This window comes from Brassica oleracea, chromosome C8 (assembly GCF_000695525.1).
Source record: "Brassica oleracea var. oleracea cultivar TO1000 chromosome C8, BOL, whole genome shotgun sequence".
In the NCBI taxonomy this organism is placed as follows: domain Eukaryota; kingdom Viridiplantae; phylum Streptophyta; class Magnoliopsida; order Brassicales; family Brassicaceae; genus Brassica; species Brassica oleracea.
In genome coordinates, this window is record NC_027755.1 from 41,086,777 (window position 1) to 41,110,499 (window position 23,723).

Here is a 23,723-nt window from a genome sequence, read left to right on the forward strand (position 1 = left end):
TTTCGATCATTTGTAAATCATCACACACCTCAATCTCTTCTCTCCTTAATAAGAAAACCTTTCTCTCTATATCAGTGTTATTTATTTCTACGGGTATAAAATTTTGCCCTTATTTAAATTCCTGCGATACAATAAAATACCAGTTCTTTTTATAACAGAAATGGCAATGTTATTTTTAAATCTGGTCTTCACAACATATACCAACTTTCTTCTACCTCATTACTTTAGTTTTTAAATATAAATTAATTCATTATTTTAAACCATACTATATTTGAATTCTAACAACTATTAAAAACTTGTAACTGTTATATTCAAGTCTATAGTATTCAAAACAAGTTGATGCATTATAAAAAAAATAGATATAGAAAAGTATCAAGTGTTAAAATGTGTTTTTCATGGGAAATGGTAAAGTATAAGATTAAATCTATTATTTATTTGGTACATTTAATAATGGATGGATTAAATAATTAGTTTCTAGACATAAAAGGCCCATAAAGGTTTTCTAAGTTAAAGCCAACCACTTGGCACAGCGAAGATGATCCCAAGGCCGCAAAGTCACGCAACTACGAATTATAAAATATTGAATTTAACAAAAAAGAAAAACAATTTTGGAAACAGTAGAGAGGAGGGTGGTAGCGTCATTTCGAAGCTTCTCCGTAAGTCCACCGTACCTAACCAATTCTTCATAACGTCAAAAGTAGAAACAGAGCGGAAACGCCTGTAGGGAGAGAGAATAGAAGGAGATATATTCAGCGGAAAGAAGTTGAGCTGACACACGCGGAGAAGACTCAGGAGAAGCGAAGAACTTTTTTTTAAAACACTATTCTCTCCGGTAATTGTCGCGATCTTTGTTTTCAGACCAACTGTTGTAGTTAGTTTCTGTTTGGTCTAATTAGTACTGTACCACGGTCATGTGATCGTCTAATTTGTCGTTTATTAGAGCAGAAGAATCGTCGTCTTTTTTTTAGCTGATGATCAGGTTTGATATGTTTCTGACCAGGTTACTACTCTCGATTGCTTCGGACAGTGATTTTTTTGTCTCGATATTGGCCATTCGTTGACTAGGTAATATTCGTTTCTATTTTTTCCTCTCTCCTTTTTATTTTTGTCTATATATGATTTGATTCATTCTTATGGAAGCTTAACCTCTGCTTCTTCTTTCGCTTGTTTAGCATTTTGGGCTTGTGAAAAATGGCGGCTGTTGCGAATTTTAATACTAAACGCTATTCTTGGTGGTGGGATAGTCACAATCCCAAGAACTCTAAATGGCTTCAGGATAATCTTACAGGTATATGTCACTAAGCGAAGCTACTAACTTCCATCTTAATTTTAAATGTTGTGATTTTTTTTAGTGAGGCAAGGATTTTTTTTTTTTTAATTTTGTTATTTAATAAAATGTTTTTTATTTGTTGACAGATATGGATAGTAAAGTAAAGCAAATGATAAAGGTTATTGAAGAAGATGCAGACTCCTTTGCTAGGCGTGCGGAGATGTATTACAAGAAGCGGCCTGAGCTTATGAAACTGGTTGAAGAGTTCTACCGCGCGTATCGTGCTTTAGCTGAAAGATACGATCACGCCACAGGTGCTCTTCGTCATGCTCAGCAGACTATGGCGGAAGCGTTCCCTAACCAAGACCACACCTCCATGATGTTTGGTGATGAGTCACTCGTTGGTTCTTCCGCAGAGGAGTTTGATCCACAAACGCCTGAGAGTTATCCTCCTATCCGAGCTCCGGTGTACCCCAGTGAGTTACAAAAAGATGCTTCCTCTCATTTGAGTACAGTGAAGCGGAATATAGCCTTCATGGAGGATCCTCAGGCCGTGTATAACGGGAAAGGTTTGAAAATTGGGAAGGCAAGAAGCGCGAAGATTCTGTCAGAGTCTGAACGCGCTAGCAAAGCTGAAGCTGAAGTTGTGGCGCTAAAAGAGGCTCTTTCGAAAGTTCAGGCTGAGAAGGAAGCTAACTTAGCTCAGTTTGATGAGAGTTTGGAGAGGCTGGCTAATCTTGAGTCTGAGGTGTCTCGTGCACAAGAGGACTCGAGAGGTTTTAATGAACGAGCTACAAGAGCTGAAGCTGAGGTTGAAACACTCAGAGAAACGCTTAGAAAACTAGAGGTTGAAAAGGGAGACAGTTTTCTTCAGTATCAGCAATGTTTAAGAAACATAGCTGATTTAGAAGAACGCATCTCTCTAGCCCAGAAGGAGGCTGGAGAAGCTGAAGGTGAGATTCTATCCTTGAAGCAAAGACTTGCTAGATCAGAAACTGACAAGGAAGCTGCTCTTGTCCAGTACCGACAATGCTTGGAAACCATATCTAACTTGGAAGAGAGGCTGCGCAAGGCTGAGGAAGATGCAAGGCTAATCAACCAACGGGCAGAAGATGCTGATGGTGAAGTTGAAAGCTTGAAGCAAAAGGTCTCCAAACTGACTGAAGAAAACGAAGCTTATGAGCTCCAGTACCAGCAGTGCCTTGAGACAATTGCGGATCTAAAGCTCAAGCTGTTTCATGCTCAAGAGGAAACCCAAAGGCTTAGTGCTAAGCTAAAAGCTGCGGAGGAGAAATGTGTAGTGCTTGAGAGATCAAACCAAGATCTTCACTCTGAGGTTGATGGTCTATTGGAGAAGCTGGGGGATCAAAGTCATGAGCTCACGGAGAAACAGGAGGAGATGGGGAAGTTGTGGACTACTGTGCAAGAAGAACACTTGCGTTTCGTGGAGGCTGAGACCGCCTTTCAAACGCTCCAGCATTTGCACTCTCAGTCTCAGGAGGAGCTAAGCACTTTGGCATTGGAACTGCAAAAGAGGTCTCAGATCCTTAAAGATATGGAGTCTCGTAACAATGGGTTACAGGAGGAAGTTCAGGAAGCGAAAGAGGAGAACAGATGCCTCAGTGAGCTCAATCTCTCCTCGGCTGCATCCATCAAAATTTTGCAGGAGGAGGTTTCGAGATTACGGGGGGAAATAAAGGAGCTTGAAGGTGAAGTTGAGCTGAGAGTGGACCAGAGAAATGCTTTGCAGCAAGAGATATACTGTCTTAAAGAGGAGTTAAGCCAGATAGGAAGGAAACACCAGTCCATGCAGGAGGAGAACTCAAAGTTAAAGGAAATAAAGGAAGGTGAAAGTATTGAGAAGACGGCCTTGATTGAGAAGTTAGAACTGATGGTTCAGAAAAATCTTGTTTTGGAGAACTCCGTATCAGATTTGAGTTGTGAGCTGGAAACAATCAGAGGGAAGCTGAAGACATTAGTGGAAGCTTTTGCAGAAGAGAAGGACATGTTGGTTTCCCGTTTGGAGAGTGCTACAGAGAACAGCAAGAAACTCTCTGAGGAAAACAGGTTACTGGAGAATTCTCTTTGTGATGCCAATGCAGAGCTTGAAGAGCTCAAGTCAAATTTGAAAAGACTAGAAGACTCATGCCACTTGCTGAGTGATGACAAGTCAAGTTTAGTTAGTGAAAGAGAAAGCTTACTCTCTCAAATGGAGATAATGAGGAAAAGCATTGAAGAGCTGGAGAAAGAACAGGCAGAGTTAAAAGTGAAAGTTTTGGAATTAGCAACCGAGAGGGAATGTTCTCTTCAAAAAATTGAAGAGTTGGGAGTGTGTCTAGATGCCAAAGACCGTGACTATGCTAGTTTCGTGCAACTGTCTGAGAGTCAGATGAATGGCATGAAATCAAAGATCCATCATCTTCAAGACGAAAATCAAGTGGAACTGGATGGAGCTCATGATGCTCACGTTGAGATTATTGTTCTGCAGAAGTGTTTGCAGGAGTGGCTTGAGAAGAGTTCCTCCCTCGTTGCCGAGAATCAGAAGATCAAGGAGGCTTCTCAACTGTTGGAAAAGCTAGTCTCTGAACTAGAACAAGAAAACATTGGGAAACAAGTGCAGATTGAGTCCTCGATTAACTGCATTAAAATACTGAGAGCGTGGATCTTCCAGGTACTGATGAAGCTTGAAGTTATCCCATGTATAGATTCCTGTGATGAGAACTCGCAAGACCAGAAAAATATGCACGACATATTGAATAGACTTGATGAGATGCAAACTATGCTTCATGAAAACCAGCAGTCCGCTATTGAGAACATCGTCCTTGTTGAGTTTCTTCGGCAACTGAAGTTAGAAGCTGTTGGCATTGCAGCAGGGAAGAAGCTCCTTGAGAAAGAACTTGAATCTTATCGTCGCCAGCTCTCCCGTTCGCAGGATGAGATCCAGAAGCTTAGCTACTTGAATGGAGAATTGACCACAAAAGTTAATCAAGGAGTCGACAGAGAAGAAGCCTTGAAGGTGGAAACTAAGGATTTGCGAAGGCAAGTAAATGACTTGTCAAAGTCGACACTGCAGCTGGAGGAGGAGAAACGTGAACTAGAAGAGGATATCTCTTTGCTTCTCTCCGAGACTATATACCAAAGCAGTCTCATTCTTCTTTTGGAGGATGTCGTTTTGGAAAAACTTTCAGGTGCGGTGAAGCTAAACGAGGATTTGGAAATGCTCAGTTTTGTTAAGAGTAAGCTCGAGGAAGAGGTAAGGGAGGTTGGTGATAAGTTGAAATCTACAGAAACTGAGAACGTGCAGCTTAAAGGTTTGTTAGAGAATACAGACGCTGAACTCGCTAATGTGAAGGATCAATTGGTTCAGAAGGAGAAAGAACTTCTAGAAGCTATGCTGATGATCTCCACCGTGCAAAATGAAAAATCTGAATTATCTAAAGCGGTGGAGGATTTAGAATGTAAATACAAGGAAACTAAAGCAATAGAAGAAGATAAAGATATCCTATGGGAGTCTCGAGCTTCTACATTGTTTGGAGATTTGCAGATTTCAGTTGTTCGTGAAACATTGCTTGAAGGGTTGGTCCGTGAGCTAGGGGAAGCCTACAAGAGCCTTGAAGAAAGAAGCACATTAAAAGACGTGGAGGTTGAGCAGCTAAAAGGAAGAGTGAGCAACTTAGAGGAGGCGAACAAAGGACAAAGTGATCTTATGAGTAAATACGCCCAAGCTATTATATTGTTGAAGGAGAGCATAGAATCTCTGGAAAAACATATTGACATGCCTCACGAATTCGAGAATGAACCAGCCAAGGTAAGTTATCATAGCAAACTCTGTATCTAATAATCAAACACTGAGATTGATAGTAATGAAGCGTTTAGATTTAGATAGCTTTATCGTTGTCCTAAGTCACATGCCATTGAACTGATGTTGCATTTGTTTCTTTTTTTTAGTTTTGAAATTTTCTTGTGGGAGAAGTAACTAATCTTTTGTATGTAACTCGTACCAGGACACTGCTTCAGTGGTGGATAACAACGAGGGATTCTCAGAGCTTCAAGTATTGTGTTTGAGAATCAAAGCTATTGAAGAGACAGTAACCGAAAAGCTTGCAGTGCAGGAACTAAAAACAGCTGCCCGAAGAAGCAGAAGTGGAAGTCTGCGGAAACAGAACCATGAAACCTATTCAGAGGAAAGCGAAATGATCACGAAAGATATCGTTCTCGACCAGGTCTCTGATTGCTCATCATATGGGATTAGTAAGAGAGACATTCTGAAGATAGAAGAGGTAAAGCCACAACACCCACAAAAAGGCAAATCCATGTCTGAGGAGTCACTGGTCGTGGACAAACTAGAGGTCTCCGACAGGTTCACGGATCCAAACAAAGAAGTAAACAAGAGGAAAGTTCTCGAGAGACTCGATTCGGATTTACAGAAGCTCTCAAATCTTCATATAGCCGTAGAAGATTTGAAAAGCAAAGTGGAGAGAGAGGAGAAAGGAAAGGAAGAGTATGAAACAGTTAAGGGACAGATCAATGAAGCAGAGGAAGCGTTAGAGAAGCTTCTAAGCATCAACAAGAAGCTGGTGACAAAAGTGGTGAGCGGTTTCGAGGTATCAGATGGAAGCAAGTCGTCAATGGATCTTGATGAGGATGAGAACAGCAGAAGGAGGCGAATATCAGAACAAGCGAGGAGAGGGTCAGAGAAGATTGGGAGGTTGCAGTTGGAGATACAGAGGTTACAGTTTTTGTTACTGAAGCTGGAAGGAGAAAGAGAGGATCGAGTGAAAGCGAAGGTGGCTGATAGCAAAACGAGGACTCTTCTTAAGGACTATATCTATGGAGGAGTGAGAGGTGAGCGAAGGAAGAGGATGAAGAAGCGGTTTGCGTTTTGTGGGTGTGTGCAACAACCACCTCCATCTCCTTGATCGTTTTGAAAACTAGTTAAAAAGCATAATAATAATATTCATGTGAATGAAAGTGAGTTTAAGTTTAGTATATGAATGACAAACACCTTTGTTTATATATGTTTTTGCGTTTGGAAGATTTTAAAAGGAAATTTGTATATTGCATATGGCTGCAAGTTCATTTTGTAGTTTTTTGGTAAGTTCTTTTTTTTTGTCACCGAAGAGGAATCCTTTTTCAAAAAAAAAAAAAAAAACTTAGAAGGAAGAGTAAGGTTATGTGTCTTAGCGTTTCAAACGCAGACGCAGCACCAGTGTAAATAACACAATTTAGCGTTCAATTAAATTTTTCAGAAATTATAGTTTAATAATGATATACTACCTCTGTTTTTTAATGTTACTTATTCTAGATTTTTCACACATTTTAATAAAACACATTAAATTTACATATTTTTTGTGTTTATCTTTTTTTTATAATTTTAAGCTAATAAAGTTTTTTGAAATTTGCAATTAGTTAATAAAACATGTCTTGAAAATGTAAAAAATGGATCTTTTTAAAACAAATTTTTTTCCTAGAATATGTAATATTAAGGAACAGAGAGACTAATAAGTAATAAACAGTACACTAAAAATATATAACTAATACAAAATTAACAGAAATATATGCAAACATAACAAAATATATAATATATTTTGATTGATTATTTGTGGAAAAGATATTAATAATATTGTTTAAATAAAATTTTACTATTGTATTATATGTGGTTATATAATTTTATTATTGCAATAATGGTTTATAATAAAACAAAATATAGTTTAAAATCAAAATGTAGAATAATCGAACTTAATTTTAAATTACATCAAATAAAATATGTTATTAGCAATATACGTAAATTGAATATTGAATATATTAACAATTGAGGAAAAAATGAGGAAAACTATTTCATAAAATCACAAACATTTGGAATTTGCATCACTTTGAAAAATAAATGCTGCAAACCACTGTATATGGTCTAAAGAAATAAATTGGTTATACACTATGAGAGATTGCTTAAACTAGACTTAGGTAAAATAAATGATTTTAGCTTTACAATTGAAGGTTCGTACTAGAGGATCTTGCATCAGAGGTCCATTGTTACTGATACTTAATTTATAAGTTGATTATTTGCATTTTTAAAGCAATTTTTTGGTTTTTGTTTTTATATTTTTGTTCAATTTTGATTTTAACAAAATATACCTTTTACTTTTTAGAGAAGTTAGTTTTTTCTAGTTTTAATTTTTTGTACCTAAGTGTTAAAAATGTTGATTGTTTCCAGATTTTGGTATTGTTTCTAGTTTTTCTAAAAACATTTTCATCCAATCAAAGCTTTTTAAAAATGGATTTTCTAATTCTTAAATTAGTTTTTTTTTAAATAACTGTTCATCCAAAATCTAGTTTTTTGTTTTGTTGCTTGAAAATAATTTTACATTTATTTTTTATAGTACTTAATATCCGATTAAAACAAAAAAAAACATGGATTTAAAACAACACCACCATCTAAAAAGCAACATGAAATCGAGTACTAATTAAAGAAACCCAAAATTAAGGTGGATAAGGAGATTTGTGATGCTTAAGGCAATCAATTATCTTCAAATCCAAAAACACAAAGTGAAAATAGTATTAAATTGATCAAGAGAATCGAGCGGAAAATATGTAGCAAGAAGATTGAATGTCAACCTCAACACTTCCACCAAAAACCTTAGCTTGCAGTCGACAAATGCTTTAGCAGAAGTGTATAAGGTAGCGTACATGATCACCGACTGAAGAAAGTAGAATGAGAAAGAATCTCTTACAGCAGCGTTAGTGTCAGTATATTTACATTTATTGACCAAGTTTTACCTTTTACTTATACAAATATATAACTTCCACCAAATTAATATATCTTTATTTGATGACTATTTACCACTTTTTTATATTGTTTAATATAGGTGACATCAGCATTTATTTTAAAATACCTAAAGCCACAATTTGCTCACAGTGTCATATATATATGCTATATTTAAAGAAAAACAAAATGGTTCTACGTTTGTATTTTAAAATACCTAAAACCACAATTTATCACAATTTGCTCACATTTTACTCACAATTTGCTCACAATGTCATTTAGAGTGTATAATTTATTGTTTGTATTTTGAAAATATAGCTATTAATATATTTTTATAAAACATGCTTATGTGTTTTTTTGATGATATTATTTTGTATTTCAATTTTTCTATAATAATATTTGATTATTAATAATATTTTTTGTTATTAGTTTAGAAAGAAAATCCAAACTTTAAAATCACCATTTGATATTTTCAGACAACTAAAAACTACATCAAAATCAAAATCCAAAAATAAAAACAAAAAAAATAATGGATAAAGACCTTGTAAACAATCATCACCAAAATTTATGTTCTAATGGTTTTCTCCAAGTATAAGGTTTTTTATAACTTTTTTGATTATTATTTATTTCAGGAATCATATAAATGAATTACAAATATTATTTGTTAAAAATAGTTAGGAGCAAAAAGTAGATTTACATTTATTGACCAAGTTTTACCTTTTACTTATTGAGATATATACTTTCCTTTTCACCAAATTAATATATCTTTATTTGATGACTATTTAACACCACTTTTTTTTTTTGTTTTGATTGTTTAATATAAGGTGACTTCAATATTTTATTTTAAAATACCTAAAGTCACAATTTGCTCACAATGTCATATAGAGGCTATAATTTTAAGAAAACAAAATGGTCCTACGTTTCATTTATTTGTGAAATAATATAATAGCTCAGAATACACATTATATAGAGAAAATTAATCCTAAAAAAGTAGAGCAATCAAAATCGACTTTAAAACTTTATATTGAAAATTTCCAAACTGGATAGTTGCAAACTGCAATGCAAGTCTTAATCGGATCAAGAATAGAAATATAAATTACAGTGGGCACATAATAGTAGAAAACTAAAACAAGAGGACTAATAAAGTAACAAAAGTGGAAATTAAATTACAACGAGAGAAGGAACAAGGCGCGGAGAGACGCCGTCAACAAAAAAAAAAAAAAAAAAAAAAGAAAAAAGTGAAGACTTTGCTTTTCGTAACAAAAGTGAGCTTGCTTGTCTGAATAGGTTTTGAAAAAAAAAAAAAAAAAAATAACGACGAAAGCCGGAAGAAATTGAAAACTTGATTTTTCTTTTCTGCTAAAAAAATCAAAATCATTAACTTAATTAAAATAAAAATTCGCTGTTTCTCTTCTAAGCTCCTTTTCTTCCTATTTTGTCAAAATCGTGCAAGGGATTATTCAAAGTGCTTTGGATCTTAGATCTTTCTGTTTGACAAGAAACCCTAATTTGAGACATTTGTACCCTTCAGCTCAATTTGATCTCAAAGACTTTTTTTTTCCCTTTAATTCAAATTCCATTGGCGTCATTTTGGGATAAATATTTGTTTTCTTGGGATGAGAGTTTTCTGATCTCCGAGTCGACTCGGATCTGTGGTGGGGGTCTGCTCTCGTCGTCGTCGGATGAAAGTGGACAACCATGAAATGGTCAACACTGCTTAAGGACATCAAGGAGAAGGTCGGTTTAGCTCAATCCTCTGACTCCGCAACCGCCGATGCGTTTCCCGTTGACCTAACTGCTCCCTCCTCCCCTCAATCTACTACTCACGCCGGCGAGTCTTCTCGCAGTGACTTCAACTCATCTCCTTCAAGGTATGCTGTGGATTCTGCTTGATCTGGCTGTGGGTTTCCGATTAGATTGCTTGTTAAGTGATCAACATCAACCAAGTGGATAGTCGCTTTTAGATTGCTTTCTTGCAACACTTGTGGTGCTAGAGTTTTGTGATAAAGATTGTTAATCGAGAGTCAGAAGCTGCTGCATCTAGTTAATCAGTTTTTGTGAAATAGTTAATCAGTTTTTGTGATGGCTACATCTACATACAAGCTATCAGCTGTAATACTGTTGAATTGGACTCTGTAATTCTATTGACTGATTGCTGTAAATAATTGATAATCTTCTTAAAAGCAGAGAACACCATGAGTTGGAACTGGACTTCAAGAGGTCATGGGAAGAGTTCCGTTCTTCAAGCTCTGAAAAGGTTCTTACTTTGATTATCCATACTGATGATTTGCTATACTTGTTTTTTTTTTCTACTGAATGTCTTACCTGTAATCTTGGACCAGTTTCTCTTTTTGCATTTTTTTTTATATCTGATCTGCCTTCAAAAGACTAGCAAATAATTAGTGCTAATCGTTCATATGTCACACAGGAGAAGGAAGCCGCCTTGAATCTCACCGTGGATACGTTTTGTAGATTAGTGAAGCGGAATGCTAATATAGATCAATTAGTTACAATGTAAGCTATTCCAGACTCTTTCTCCCATTCTGGTTGGATATATGTTGAAATGGGCTTTGTTGTTTCGAAAGAAAAAAAATGCATTTGCACCAAATTTAAGTGTTTCCGAGTCTTCACATCATTTGAATTGTTTTGGTGAAAAAGACGTTTCTCAACCTGCATGTTATTCCCCTGTCCAGAGGATCCTCTTCTGTACTTCATATTCTATGACCGTAGCTCATATATGGTAATATCGCCTATATTGAGAAATTTATTTTGGTTGCAGGTTAGTAGAAACACATATATTCTCTTTTGTCATTGGGAGAGCATTTGTGACAGATATTGAAAAGTTGAAGATCGGAAGCAAGACAAGGTCATTGGATGTAGAGAGAATATTAAGGTTCTTTTCAGACGTCACCAAGGTTTTGCCTTTTTCTAAATATTGTGCATCTTGACATGCCAACCTCTCTTCTCTGTTTTTAATACATGATTTCTTCCTGCAGGAGGGATTTAGTCCTGGTGCCAACCTTTTGACTGCTGTTGAAGTACTTGTATCTGGGGTAGCTTTTTTACCTTTTCCAGTTTACCCACTCCATGAAAGCTTACAAAGCTCAATTTGTCCAGTATGCTGGATTTTTTATGCGTTATTATATAATGTGCTACCTCCTAAACGCCTTGTATGTGTTCTTTGCAGCCAATCGATAAACAATCTCTACTGGATTCTGGGATATTCGGCTGTCTTATACACGTTTTCAGTGCGCTTCTAGCATATGATGAACGAAGCAAAAGTAAAACAAATGATTTGGAAGAGAAATCAGTGGACAAAGATGCTGGATATAAAGTACTTCAGACTAGACGACTTGAGGTTCTGTTTCCATAACTGTGTTCCAAATTCTAATAAGACTAAAACAAATACTTTGTTTTGAGCTGGATATTGACAACTAAAGTTTACCCCTCATTCTTGTAGGTGGAGGGTAGTATTGTACATATTATGAAAGGATTAGCAAGCAATCCTTCTGCCGCTCAGAGTTTGATTGAAGATGACTCTCTTGAGTCGCTTTTCAATATGGTTGCCAATGGCGCCGTTATGGTCTTCTCTCAGTATAAAAAAGGCCTAGTCCCTCTCCATAGCATTCAGCTTCACAGACATGCAATGCAGGTATTTTTCGTGCATCTATTTTAGAGTATTGTGTTGCCAACCGAAATAAATTCTGTGAACGGCTTTTTTAGCTTGACGGTTGAAACTTGATGCTTATAGTTCCATTTAACACCCTTCCGTGTCTCCTCCAGATCCTTGGACTTCTTCTAGTCAATGACAATGGGAGCACATCAAGATATATACGCAAGCACCATCTGGTATGACATTGAATTTTGCAGACTGCCTAAGTGTTGTTTATTGATTCGCCTGCATACTTAATAAGCTTTCAACGTGGGTATAGGTTAATTCTTTCTTGCTAATGTTAAATTTCTTTGGTCAAAAACTTCCCTTCAGAAGATTTACGTTGATTAAATTAAGGATAAAAGCAAATGATAATTAAATGTTGTATGCGTATATTTTAGTTTAGTATTACGAAGTGATTAAGTCCAATAAGGCATTGGAAAAGGGTTTCATTCTCTACTGTGAATTGCTTATAGTAGTCTACCAAACCTACAAATCATATAATTTCCTGACTTCTCCTGCAGGTAAAGGTTCTTTTGATGGCTGTCAAAGATTTTGATCCAGATTGTGGTGACTCAGCTTACACAATGGGTATTGTGGACTTGTTACTTGAGTGCGTGGAATTATCATACAGACCTGGTAAATATGGTCTACACCAATATAAGCGCTCTAAATATATTCTTAAGCATATTCTCCATATGGAAAATGCAACGAGAGATTATAACATTCAGTTGTCACATAACATGTAAGCTGTTCTAACCTATGGTTACTAATCGTTTTCAGTTTTGACTTTGTAGAGGCTGGTGGTGTTAGGCTCAGGGAAGACATACGTAATGCACACGGTTACCACTTTCTTGTTCAGTTTGCCCTGGTTCTATCTTCCTCGCCAAAGAATCAGAATTTTGTGTCCACTAGTTCATCTATCGATCAATATAGTGGTTCAGATGGCTCAGAAGTGTTTCCTGATGGAGGAAATACAAAAAGTAGAGAAAATGCTGATTCTTCGTCAGAAAAATTTTCTCCATCATTGTCGAGGTTGCTTGATGTCCTTGTCACCCTAGCTCAGACTGGTCCAGCTGAGCCATCTATAAGTAGGGCCTCACGTTCATCCCAAACGAAGCCAACTGGGCATAGCAGAAGTCCAACCCCATCTGTTGATAGTATATATGATGAAACATGGGAACAGGGAAGTAGTAAAGTTAAAGACCTGGAAGCTGTCCAAATGCTGCAAGATATCTTCCTGAAGGCAGAGAATAAGGATCTTCAGGCAGAAGTATTGAACAGAATGTTCAAGATATTCTCGAGCCACGTGGAAAACTATAGATTGTGTCAGGAATTAAGGACCGTTCCATTACTTGTCCTCAACATGGCGGGGTTTCCTTCCTCGCTGCAAGATATAATCCTCAAAATTCTTGAATATGCTGTCACAGTTGTGAATTGTGTTCCAGAGCAAGAATTGTTGTCCCTTTGTTGCTTATTGCAACAGCCAATAACATCTCAGTTGAAGCAGACCATACTTTCTTTCTTTGTGAAGCTCATATCGTTTGATCAACAATATAAGAAAGTCCTACGTGAAGTTGGTGTTTTGGAAGTCTTACAGGATGATTTGAAGCAGCACAAGCTTCTTATGGGTCCAGATCAGTATAGTGGAGTCTCTAACAATTCAGATCGGAAGCCTAGCGCAGGTAGCTTCAAAAAGCACTTAGATACTAAAGATGCCATCATTTCTTCACCAAAGTTGATGGAATCTGGGTCAGGAAAGTTACCTGTGTTTGAAGTTGACGACACTATTACTGTTGGTTGGGATTGCCTGATCTCTTTGCTGAAGAAAGCTGAGGCTAATCAGGCATCTTTCCGTGCGGCGAATGGTGTGACGATTATTCTTCCTTTTTTGATATCGGATGCCCATCGAACTGGTGTCTTGAGGGTCTTATCTTGTCTAATAACGGAAGACACTAAACAGGTAAACTAAACTCCGAACAAGACTTAGCTTTGTTTTACTTACACAGATTTGTTCCTCTCCTTTTCTTGGATCAGTTACACCACAGCAAATTATATTGCAAAGTTGATGAATTAGATTACACTGATGCCACTATTGTATATTTTACATTGTTGACAAAATCCTTACTTCTCTTTTAACGTCTCTCAAACCAGGTCCATCATGAAGAATTAGGAGCTGTTGTTGATTTGTTGAAGAGTGGAATGGTCACTAGTATTTCTGGCCATCAGTACAAGCTTCATGATGATGCCAAATGTGATACAATGGGTGCTCTGTGGCGAATTGTTGGTGTCAATGGTTCTGCCCAAAGAGTCTTTGGCGAAGCCACTGGTTTCTCTCTTCTATTGACGACCCTTCATACTTTCCAGGGGAACAAAGAGAACATGGATGAGTCTGATTTGATGGTTTACATCAAATTGTTTAAATACCTATTTCGCCTTATGACAGCTGCCGTCTGTGAGAATGCTCTTAATAGGATGAAACTTCACGCTGTGATAACATCTCAGACATTTTATGAGCTCTTGGTGGAGTCTGGATTACTGTGTGTTGAGTTGGAAAGGCAGGTTATACAGCTGTTGTTAGAACTTGCACTTGAAGTGGTGGTTCCACCATTTTTGACATCAGAATCTACTGCCTCTGCTGCTACAACAGAAAGTGAAAACACAACCTTTATTGTAACAACCCCATCAGGCCAATTCAATCCTGATAAGGAGAGAATCTACAATGCAGGTGCCGTTAGAGTTCTTATCCGTTCATTGTTGCTCTTTAGTCCGAAAATGCAGCTAGAACTTTTAAATCTTCTGGAATGTCTTGCGCGTGCCAGTCCTTTCAATCAGGAAAACCTCACATCAGTTGGTAAGAACCACGCCTCTTGGGGTATTCTTCAATCGATTTTCAGATCCCTGTCGTTGTTGTTTTTTCCCTGTTATTCTCTCTCACCTCTTTCTCGTTCTTCATGAATTGTAATTGAACAGGCTGCGTGGAACTTCTGTTGGAGATAATTTACCCCTTTCTTCCGGGTTCATCTCCATTTCTTTCTTATGCTTTGAAGATTGTGAAAATTCTTGGAGCATACAGGTACGAATTACAGCATATTTAGTATATTCAGAATTCATTTCGAAGGTTGCCATATTTGTTCTTTCTGTCTGTATTCTTAGTACGTAGTTTTCTTTGTGTAGATTGTCCCCGTCTGAGCTTCGAATGCTGTTTAGATATGTTTTGCAAATGAGGATTATGAATTCAGGTCATGCAATAGTTGGGATGATGGAAAAGCTAATTATCATGGAAGACACAGCCTTGGAAAATCTATCCCTGGCTCCTTTTGTAGAGATGGACATGAGCAAAACTGGGCATGCTTCTGTTCAGGTGTCTCTGGGAGAAAGATCTTGGCCTCCTGCTGCTGGTTATTCATTTGTTTGTTGGTTCCAGTTTCGTAATTTCTTAACAACCCAAGAAAAAGAACCAGAAGCATCCAAATTTGGCACTTCATCAAAGAAGCGTACCTCGACTGCGCAACAACACGAACGGAACATATTTCGGATGTTTTCTGTTAGTGCTGTAAGCAATGAAAGTCCATTCTATGCAGAACTTTACTTTCAGGAGGATGGTATTTTGACCCTTGCCACTAGCAATTCAAGTTCATTGTCGTTTTCTGGATTGGAGATTGAAGAGGGCAGGTGGCATCACCTTGCTGTTGTTCATAGTAAACCGAATGCGCTTGCTGGGCTCTTCCAGGCTAGTGTTGCAACTGTCTATCTTGATGGGAAACTAAGGCATACGGGTAAATTGGGGTATTCTCCATCGCCTGTTGGAAAATCTTTGCAAGTAGTAGTTGGAACTCCAGCTACTTGTGCCAGAGTTAGTGATCTGACATGGAGAACACGCTCGTGTTATCTTTTCGAGGAGGTGCTCACATCAGGTTGCATTGGTTTCATGTACATTCTTGGTAGAGGGTACAAAGGTCTTTTTCAGGATGCGGATCTCTTACGCTTTGTGCCAAATCAGGCTTGTGGTGGGGGGAGCATGGCTATCCTGGATTCATTAGACAGTGACTTGACTTCATTGCCCAATGGGCAAAAGGTTGATGGAAGCAATAGACAAGGAGACTCTAATGCAGATGGTAGTGGCATTGTCTGGGATCTTGAGAGGTTGGGGAATCTTTCCTTTCAGTTACCTGGCAAGAAACTTATTTTTGCATTTGATGGGACATGCTCTGAATTCATCCGTGCGTCTGGAAGTTTTTCCCTCCTTAATCTGGTTGACCCATTGTCCGCGGCTGCTTCTCCAATTGGAGGTATACGGGGACCTTTAATACTCTAGTTCCTTTTTGTACATTCTAATCTGATCTAGTTACGTTGTTTGACTGATTCTGCTTTCTCAAATGGTGTAGGAATACCACGTTTTGGACGTCTGGTGGGAAATGTATATATCTGCAGACAAAATGTTATTGGCGATACTATCCGCCCCGTGGGAGGAATGGCTGTTGTACTCGCGTTTGTCGAGGCTGCCGAGTCTAGAGATATGCTACATATGGCTCTTTCATTGCTTGCTTGTGCGCTTCATCAAAACCCTCAGAATGTGAAAGATATGCAAACCATCAGGGGATATCATCTACTAGCACTATTTTTGCGTCCCAAAATGACCCTATTTGATATGCCGTCTTTGGAGATATTTTTCCAGATTGCTGCATGCGAGGCTTTGTTTTCGGAGCCAAAGAAACTGGAGAGTGGACAGAGTAATATTAATATGACACACACGGAGGCTGTATTCGAAAACAGCTATGAGGATCTTGGTCTTTCGAGATTCCGCTACGAAAGTTCCTCAGTTGGGTCTCATGGGGATATGGATGACTTTTCTCTTCCCAAGGATTCTATTAGTCATCTTTCTGAGTTTGAAACCGATATCCCTGTTGAAACATCAAACTGCATTGTCTTATCCAACGCGGATATGATTGAACATGTCCTCTTGGACTGGACCCTTTGGGTAACATCCCCTATTTCCATCCAGATTGCTTTACTTGGTTTTCTGGAAAATCTGGTTTCAATGCATTGGTACAGGAACCACAATCTTACAATTCTGCGAAGAATCAATCTGGTGGAACATTTGTTAGTGACACTTCAGAGAGGTGATGTGGAAGTGCCGGTGTTGGAAAAATTAGTTGTTTTGCTTGGATGCATCTTAGAAGATGGATTTCTGACTGCTGAGCTTGAAAATGTGGTTAGGTTTGTGATTATGACATTTAATCCACCTGAAGTGAAGTCGCGAAGCTCATTATTGCGCGAGTCAATGGGAAAGCATGTAATTGTGAGAAACATGCTTTTGGAAATGCTCATTGATCTCCAGGTGACAATAAAAGCAGAGGAACTTCTGGAGTTGTGGCATAAGATAGTCTCGTCAAAATTAGTAACATACTTCCTCGATGAAGCTGTGCATCCTACAAGTATGAGGTGGATCATGACCCTTCTTGGTGTTTCTCTTGCTTCTTCTCCTAACTTTTCCCTTAAATTTCGGACAAGTGGAGGTTATCAGGCGCTGATGCGAGTACTTGAGAACTTTTATGATTCCCCAGACATATATTACATACTGTTCTGCTTGATCTTTGGGAAACCTGTTCATCCAAGACTACCGGAGGTTCGGATGTTAGACTTCCATGCCCTAGTCCCGAATGATGGAAGCCATGTGGAGTTAAAATTCATAGATCTGTTGGATTCGGTGGTAGGAATGGCTAGATCTACTTATGACAGGTTGATCATGCAATCAATGCTCGCCCACCAGTCTGGAAATCTCTCTCAGGTCAGTGCCAGTCTTGTAGCAGAGCTTGTAGAGGGGGCAGAAATGACTGGGGAGCTTCAAGGGGAAGCTTTGATGCACAAAACGTATGCGGCACGTTTGATGGGTGGCGAAGCATCAGCTCCTGCTGCTGCGACGTCTGTTCTCCGGTTCATGGTTGACCTTTCCAAGATGTGCCCTCAATTCTCTGCTGCTTGCAGGCGTGCAGACTTCGTTGAAAATTGTGCTGACCTTTACTTTTCCTGTGTCAGGTTGGCATCATCAGACCTATTGATATAATTTTCACCACCTACTAAATATTGATGATTTTCTATTGGGCTTTTTGAAAATAAATTATTTCCTGCATCGATCTAATAGCCGCTGAATATACTAAATGTGGACTGTAATATGTTTTACGTGTTATCTCTTGCTCAATTTCAGAGGGTCTAAGATAAGACTAGGATATTTTCATGATGTTGGATAGCGTAACCTGCTAGATTTTATTTGCATAATTTGCGCCTAAAGGCTTTTTCGTGCTGTAGGGCTGCGTATGCTGTGAAGATGGCGAAACAGCTCTCTGTGAAGGCAGAAGAGAAGCATACAAATGATGACGATAACGGCTCACAAGGAACTCTCTTTAGCTTGCCTCATAACCAGGATAAGTCCGCTAAAACCTCCATCAGTGCTGGAAGTTTCCCTCAAGGGCAGGTCAGTCTTAGCTCTGAAGAAATGCCTTTGTCGGCAAATTATGTGGTTCGAGATAAGATGGAGAACATTCTTACACCACCACCACAGGACTCAAGTAAATTATTTCAAGGTGTTGAAGATGTTAAGAAACACGAAGATAATCATGTCGGCCATGCATCAACTTCAAGTGAAAAGGATTTTCACGATCGCAAAGGGAATGCAAGTCAAGTTCAGGCAACAGAATCTCAGAGTTCTGCATCTTTCCCTATGATCGAGTCTCCCCTTTTATCTGAAAAATCAGGCCTCAAAGTCTCATTCACTCCATCACCATCTCCGGTTGTTGCACTTGCATCCTGGCTAGGCTCTAACTATAATGAATCTAAAAGTTCTACAGTGGGTTCTCCTTCTCTTGAATCGTATGTATCTGTTAATGAAGTTGATGCATCTTCAGAACGAAAGTCAGGGTCCCACGGGTCTTCTGCTGTCAGTGCCTTCTTTACAGTTAGCCCAAAACTTCTCCTCGAAATAGATGAAACTGGCTATGGTGGCGGGCCTTGTTCTGCCGGAGCGAGTGCCGTGTTAGATTTTATGGCAGAGGTACTTGCTGACTTAGTGACTGAACAGGTTAAAGCTGTACCGGTTCTGGAAAGCATATTGGAAATGGTTCCTTTCTATGTTGATCCTGAAAGTGTGCTGGTTTTTCAAGGCTTGTGCCTTAGCAGAGTCATGAACTATCTTGAAAGGCGTCTCTTACGTGATGATGAAGAGGACGAGAAGAAACTGGACAAGACCAAATGGTCTGCGAACTTGGATACGTTTTGCTGGATGATAGTGGACCGTGTTTATATGGGTGCATTTCCTCACCCCACTGGTGTTCTTAGAGCTCTTGAGTTTTTGCTGTCGATGTTGCAATTAGCTAACAAAGATGGTAGGGTTGAAGGAGTCTTTCCCTCAGGGAAAGGTTTGTTATCCCTTGGAAGAGCAACACGGCAGCTTGACGCTTATGTACACTCAATCCTGAAAAACACAAATAGAATGATACTATATTGTTTCCTGCCATCGTTCTTGATAACTATTGGAGAGGAGGAATTGTTATCACAACTGGGTTTACTTGTCGAATCCAAGAAGAGGCCATCTCCGAATCCAGCTGTTGATGAACATGGGATTGACATCTCAACAGTTCTGCAGTTGTTGGTCGCAAACAGGAGAATCATATTCTGCCCAAGCAATCTTGATACTGATTTGAATTGCTGTCTGTGTGTGAATTTAATCTCCCTGATCCTTGACCAGAGAAAGAGTGTGCAAAACATGTCACTTGATATTGTCAAATATTTGCTGGTACACCGAAGATCTGCCCTTGAGGAATTGCTCGTCACTAAACCAAACCAAGGACAAAACTTTGATGTTCTACATGGCGGTTTTGATAGGTTGTTGACTGGGAATCTACCAGAATTCTTTAAGTGGCTTGAAAGCTCGGAGAAGATTATTAACAAAGTACTGGAGCAGTGTGCTGCAATAATGTGGGTACAGTACATAGCTGGCTCAGCAAAATTTCCTGGTGTCAGGATAAAGGGGATGGAAAGTCGCCGGAAGAGAGAGATGGGGAGAAAATCACGAGATATCTCGAAGTTGGACCTAAAACACTGGGATCAGTTGAATGAGCGGAGATATGCGCTAGAAGTATTGCGCGATGCCATGTCTACTGAGCTTAGAGTTGTTCGACAAAACAAATATGGTTGGATACTTCATGCTGAGAGCGAGTGGCAAACTCATCTCCAGCAGCTTGTGCATGAGCGTGGAATCTTCCCAATGCGTAAATCCAATGGTTCTGAAGATCCGGAATGGCAGCTCTGTCCGATTGAAGGTCCGTACAGAATGCGCAAAAAGCTTGAACGATGTAAGCTAAAAATTGATAGCATGCAGAATGTTCTTGATGGAAAGTTGGAACTTGGAGAAATTGAGCTTCCCAAAGCTAAAAATGAAGACGGGCCGGTTATTTCTGACACGGATTCTGATCCAGCTTTCCTGCTCAGTGAACTTTATGATGAGTCGTTTTTGAAAGAGTCAGATGATTTTAAAGATGTCGCTTCTGCCAGAAATGGATGGAATGATGATAGAGCTAGCAGTACAAACGAAGCAAGTCTTCATTCTGCTCTTGACTTTGGTGCCAAATCTAGTACAGCATCTGTGCCAATAACAGACAACACCCATGCAAAATCTGAGACTGGCTCTCCAAGACATTCATCTTCTGCTAAAATGGATGACACGAAAGGCCCGGAGGAAAAATCAGAGAAGGAACTGAACGATGATGGTGAGTATTTGATCAGACCATATCTGGAGCATCTTGAAAAGATTAGGTTCAGATATAACTGCGAGAGAGTTGTTGATCTCGACAAGCATGATGGGATCTTCTTAATAGGGGAGTTCTGTCTGTATGTGATAGAAAACTTTTATATTGACGATGATGGGTGTATTTGTGAGAAGGAATGCGAAGATGAGTTATCTGTTATTGATCAAGCGTTGGGTGTGAAAAAAGATGTCTCTGGAAGCCTGGATTTCCAGTCTAAGTCTAGCACATCATGGACGACAGCAGTGAAAACGGGAGCTGTAGGGGGAAGAGCATGGGCATATGGTGGTGGTGCTTGGGGAAAAGAAAAAATGGGCACGACTGGCAACTTGCCGCATCCTTTGCGTATGTGGAAGCTTGATAATGTTCATGAAATTTTAAAACGTGATTACCAGCTACGTCCGGTTGCCATTGAAATCTTTAGTATGGATGGATGTAATGATCTCCTCGTGTTCCACAAGAAAGAGAGGGAAGAAGTTTTCAAAAATCTGGTTGCCATGAATCTTCCAAGGAACAGCATGTACGGTATCATCGTTCTTTTCATCTCGTTTCCTTTCTGTTCCTCGCTTCTGATTTAACATTAATGCATATGTTTATTTTTCCCAGGCTCGACACAACCATTTCAGGATCAGCAAAACAGGAAAGTAATGAAGGAAGCCGCCTTTTCAGATTAATGGCGAATTCATTCTCGAAAAGATGGCAAAATGGGGAAATCAGCAATTTCCATTACCTAATGCATCTCAATACCCTAGCAGGACGTGGATACAGTGATCTCACGCAGTATCCGGTATTTCCTTGGGTTCTCGCAGATTATGATAGTGAGAGTCTTGATTTGTCAGATCCAAAAACATTCCGCAAGCTTCACAAACCAATGGGTTGCCAGACACCTGAAGGAGAAGAAGAATTTAGGAAACGGTTCGTCATACATCTAAATTTTTCATGTTAAGTAGTTATGGTTTCACGATAGCATAATTCTATTCAACCTTTGCTTATCATGTATTCCCTTTTACCTCCTTGATTGCAGATATGAGAGCTGGGATGATCCTGAGGTTCCAAAATTTCATTATGGTTCTCACTATTCAAGTGCTGGAATTGTCCTGTTTTACCTTATTCGCCTCCCACCGTTCAGTGCTGAGAATCAGAAGCTACAGGGTGGTCAGTTTGATCATGCTGATAGACTCTTCAATAGTATAAAAGAAACTTGGCTTAGTGCATCTGGAAAGGGAAATACTTCAGATGTAAAAGAACTCATTCCTGAATTCTTCTACATGCCAGAGTTTTTGGAAAACAGGTTCAGCCTTGATCTGGGTGAAAAACAGTCGGGAGAGAGGGTTTGTGCCAAATTCCTGTTCTTTTAATTGTGTTTGAATATACTATTTTCCTTTCATGTAATGTTGATATGGATACTTCTCCTGCATAATTTCAGGTTGGTGAAGTCTTTCTGCCTTCGTGGGCTAGAGGTAGTGTTCGTGAGTTCATCCTCAAGCACAGAGAAGCGTTGGAGTCAGATTATGTCTCAGAGAATCTGCATCATTGGATAGATCTCATCTTTGGGTACAAACAGAGAGGAAAGGTACTTTACAAAATATTTTTTTTCTTGCTTCAAGCCAAGTAGAATGCAGAAATCAAAGTATTGTCATGTTATTTAATCCTCCTTTATTGGAATGTTCATTCTCAGGCTGCAGAAGAAGCTGTAAATGTTTTCTATCATTACACGTACGAGGGAAATGTTGATATTGATGCAGTTACCGACCCCGCAATGAAAGCTTCCATACTAGCGCAGATTAATCATTTTGGCCAAACTCCGAAGCAACTATTCCACAAACCTCATGTCAAAAGGAGAACAGACCGAAAAATCCCTCTCCACCCTCTGAAACATTCGATGCATCTAGTTCCTCACGAGACGCGTAAATGTTCATCTTCTATAACCCAGATCATTACTTTCCACGACAAGGTGCTCGTCGCCGGGGCCAACTGCTTCCTGAAACCCAGTGGCTATACGAAATACATAACGTGGGGTTTCCCAGACAGGAGCTTGAGATTTATGAGCTATGATCAGGACAAACTGCTATCAACTCATGAGAATCTCCATGAAAGCAACCAGATCCAGTGTGCTGGTGTTAGTCACGATGGACGCATTGTGGTCACTGGAGCAGAAGATGGTCTAGTTTGCGTGTGGAGAGTGAGCAAGGATGGGCCACGTGGCTCACGAAGATTGCGGTTAGAGAAACCCCTATGTGCTCACACAGCTACAGTCACGTGTCTACGCGTAAGCCAACCGTACATGATGATTGCGAGTGGGTCTGATGACTGCACAGTTATAATATGGGATCTCAGTTCGTTGAGTTTTGTGAGACAGCTTCCTAACTTCCCAGTTCCCATTACAGCAATCTACATAAATGACCTTACCGGGGAAATTGTAACTGCTGCTGGAACTGTCCTTGCGGTTTGGAGCATCAATGGAGATTGCCTCGCTGTGGCTAACACATCGCAGTTACCATCTGATTCGGTATTATCGGTAACGGGCTCGACATCTTCTGACTGGCTTGAAACAGCCTGGTATGTAACTGGTCATCAGAGTGGAGCAGTTAAAATATGGCGGATGATACATTGCACTGATCCGTTGAGTGCCGAGAGCAAAACGAGTAGTAGCAACAGAACAGGAGGGTTGAATTTGGGTGACCAAGTGCCAGAGTACAAGTTGATTTTACACAAGGTGTTGAAATTCCATAAGCAACCGGTCACCGCTCTCCATCTCACGAGCGACCTTAAGCAGTTACTGAGCGGCGATTCAGCTGGACAGCTGCTTTCATGGACATTACCAGATGAGACATTAAGAGCTTCAATGAAACAGGCATCACTGAAACAAGCTTCAATGAAACAGGCTTCATAGGTATAGGATGTAAAGCGGAGACCAGTCATTACCCTTTGGGTAGAACCGGACAAGGGGGACTTCAAGAAAGGACCACATAGTAGGAAGCAGAACAAAGTCTGAACAAAGGTGTTGGCTCTGTTGAATCTCTTACATCACTGGCTTGCAGTTTAAGAAGAGAGCGAGGCGAGCCATTCTCGCTTAAGGAGTTTTCAAGATTGGGAAGGAGAAAAGGTTTGGTTTAAGAATTTGTGTAAATAGATGGGAAGATTACAAGCTTTACAGGGGAGTGTTGTGTACTACTGTGTACAGTATTGTATTTTTGCGGCGTTTGTTTCACTTTATATTATTTTCTTCTTCTTGAAAAC

General features: G+C 39.2%; 2 protein-coding genes across 3 annotated transcripts; both read left to right on the plus strand.

Moving 5' to 3' along the window:
- The first annotated feature begins 536 nt into the window (after positions 1–536).
- Positions 537–6,356, plus strand: LOC106311660 (protein NETWORKED 1D). Its single transcript, XM_013748907.1, has 5 exons — positions 537–832; positions 1,001–1,065; positions 1,173–1,288; positions 1,417–5,078; positions 5,275–6,356. Exons 3-5 carry the CDS (start codon positions 1,192–1,194, stop codon positions 6,187–6,189), a joined length of 4,674 nt encoding a protein of 1,557 aa, XP_013604361.1. The 5' UTR covers positions 537–832; positions 1,001–1,065; positions 1,173–1,191; the 3' UTR covers positions 6,190–6,356.
- Positions 6,357–9,384: 3,028 nt separating this feature from the next.
- LOC106310228 (BEACH domain-containing protein lvsA-like) lies at positions 9,385–23,714 on the plus strand. 2 transcript variants are annotated; one of them, XM_013747461.1, is made up of 20 exons: positions 9,385–9,901; positions 10,218–10,287; positions 10,459–10,544; positions 10,810–10,945; positions 11,027–11,083; positions 11,218–11,388; positions 11,491–11,682; positions 11,814–11,879; positions 12,207–12,321; positions 12,480–13,645; positions 13,837–14,536; positions 14,656–14,758; positions 14,860–15,974; positions 16,071–17,721; positions 17,992–18,157; positions 18,245–21,003; positions 21,090–21,398; positions 21,508–21,814; positions 21,910–22,056; positions 22,162–23,714. In XM_013747461.1, the coding sequence occupies exons 1-20, from the start codon at positions 9,729–9,731 to the stop codon at positions 23,374–23,376; spliced, it is 10,704 nt and encodes a 3,567-aa protein (XP_013602915.1). In that variant the 5' UTR covers positions 9,385–9,728; the 3' UTR covers positions 23,377–23,714. The 2 variants fall into 2 exon arrangements, with proteins under 2 accessions (XP_013602915.1, XP_013602914.1); XM_013747460.1 differs by having other exon boundaries at positions 17,992–21,003.
- The last annotated feature ends 9 nt before the right edge of the window (positions 23,715–23,723 follow it).

Bases quoted from the DNA above. Each gene is read 5' to 3' on its own strand.
- LOC106311660 (XM_013748907.1), top strand. From the start codon at position 1,192: ATGGCGGCTGTTGCGAATTTTAATACTAAACGCTATTCTTGGTGGTGG. The intron at 1,289-1,416 runs GTATATGTCACT...ATTTGTTGACAG, and splicing joins GCTTCAGGATAATCTTACAG to ATATGGATAGTAAAGTAAAG. The intron at 5,079-5,274 runs GTAAGTTATCAT...AACTCGTACCAG, and splicing joins TCGAGAATGAACCAGCCAAG to GACACTGCTTCAGTGGTGGA.
- LOC106310228 (XM_013747460.1), top strand. From the start codon at position 9,729: ATGAAATGGTCAACACTGCTTAAGGACATCAAGGAGAAGGTCGGTTTA. The intron at 13,646-13,836 runs GTAAACTAAACT...CTCTCAAACCAG, and splicing joins TAACGGAAGACACTAAACAG to GTCCATCATGAAGAATTAGG. The intron at 21,004-21,089 runs GTACGGTATCAT...TATTTTTCCCAG, and splicing joins AATCTTCCAAGGAACAGCAT to GCTCGACACAACCATTTCAG.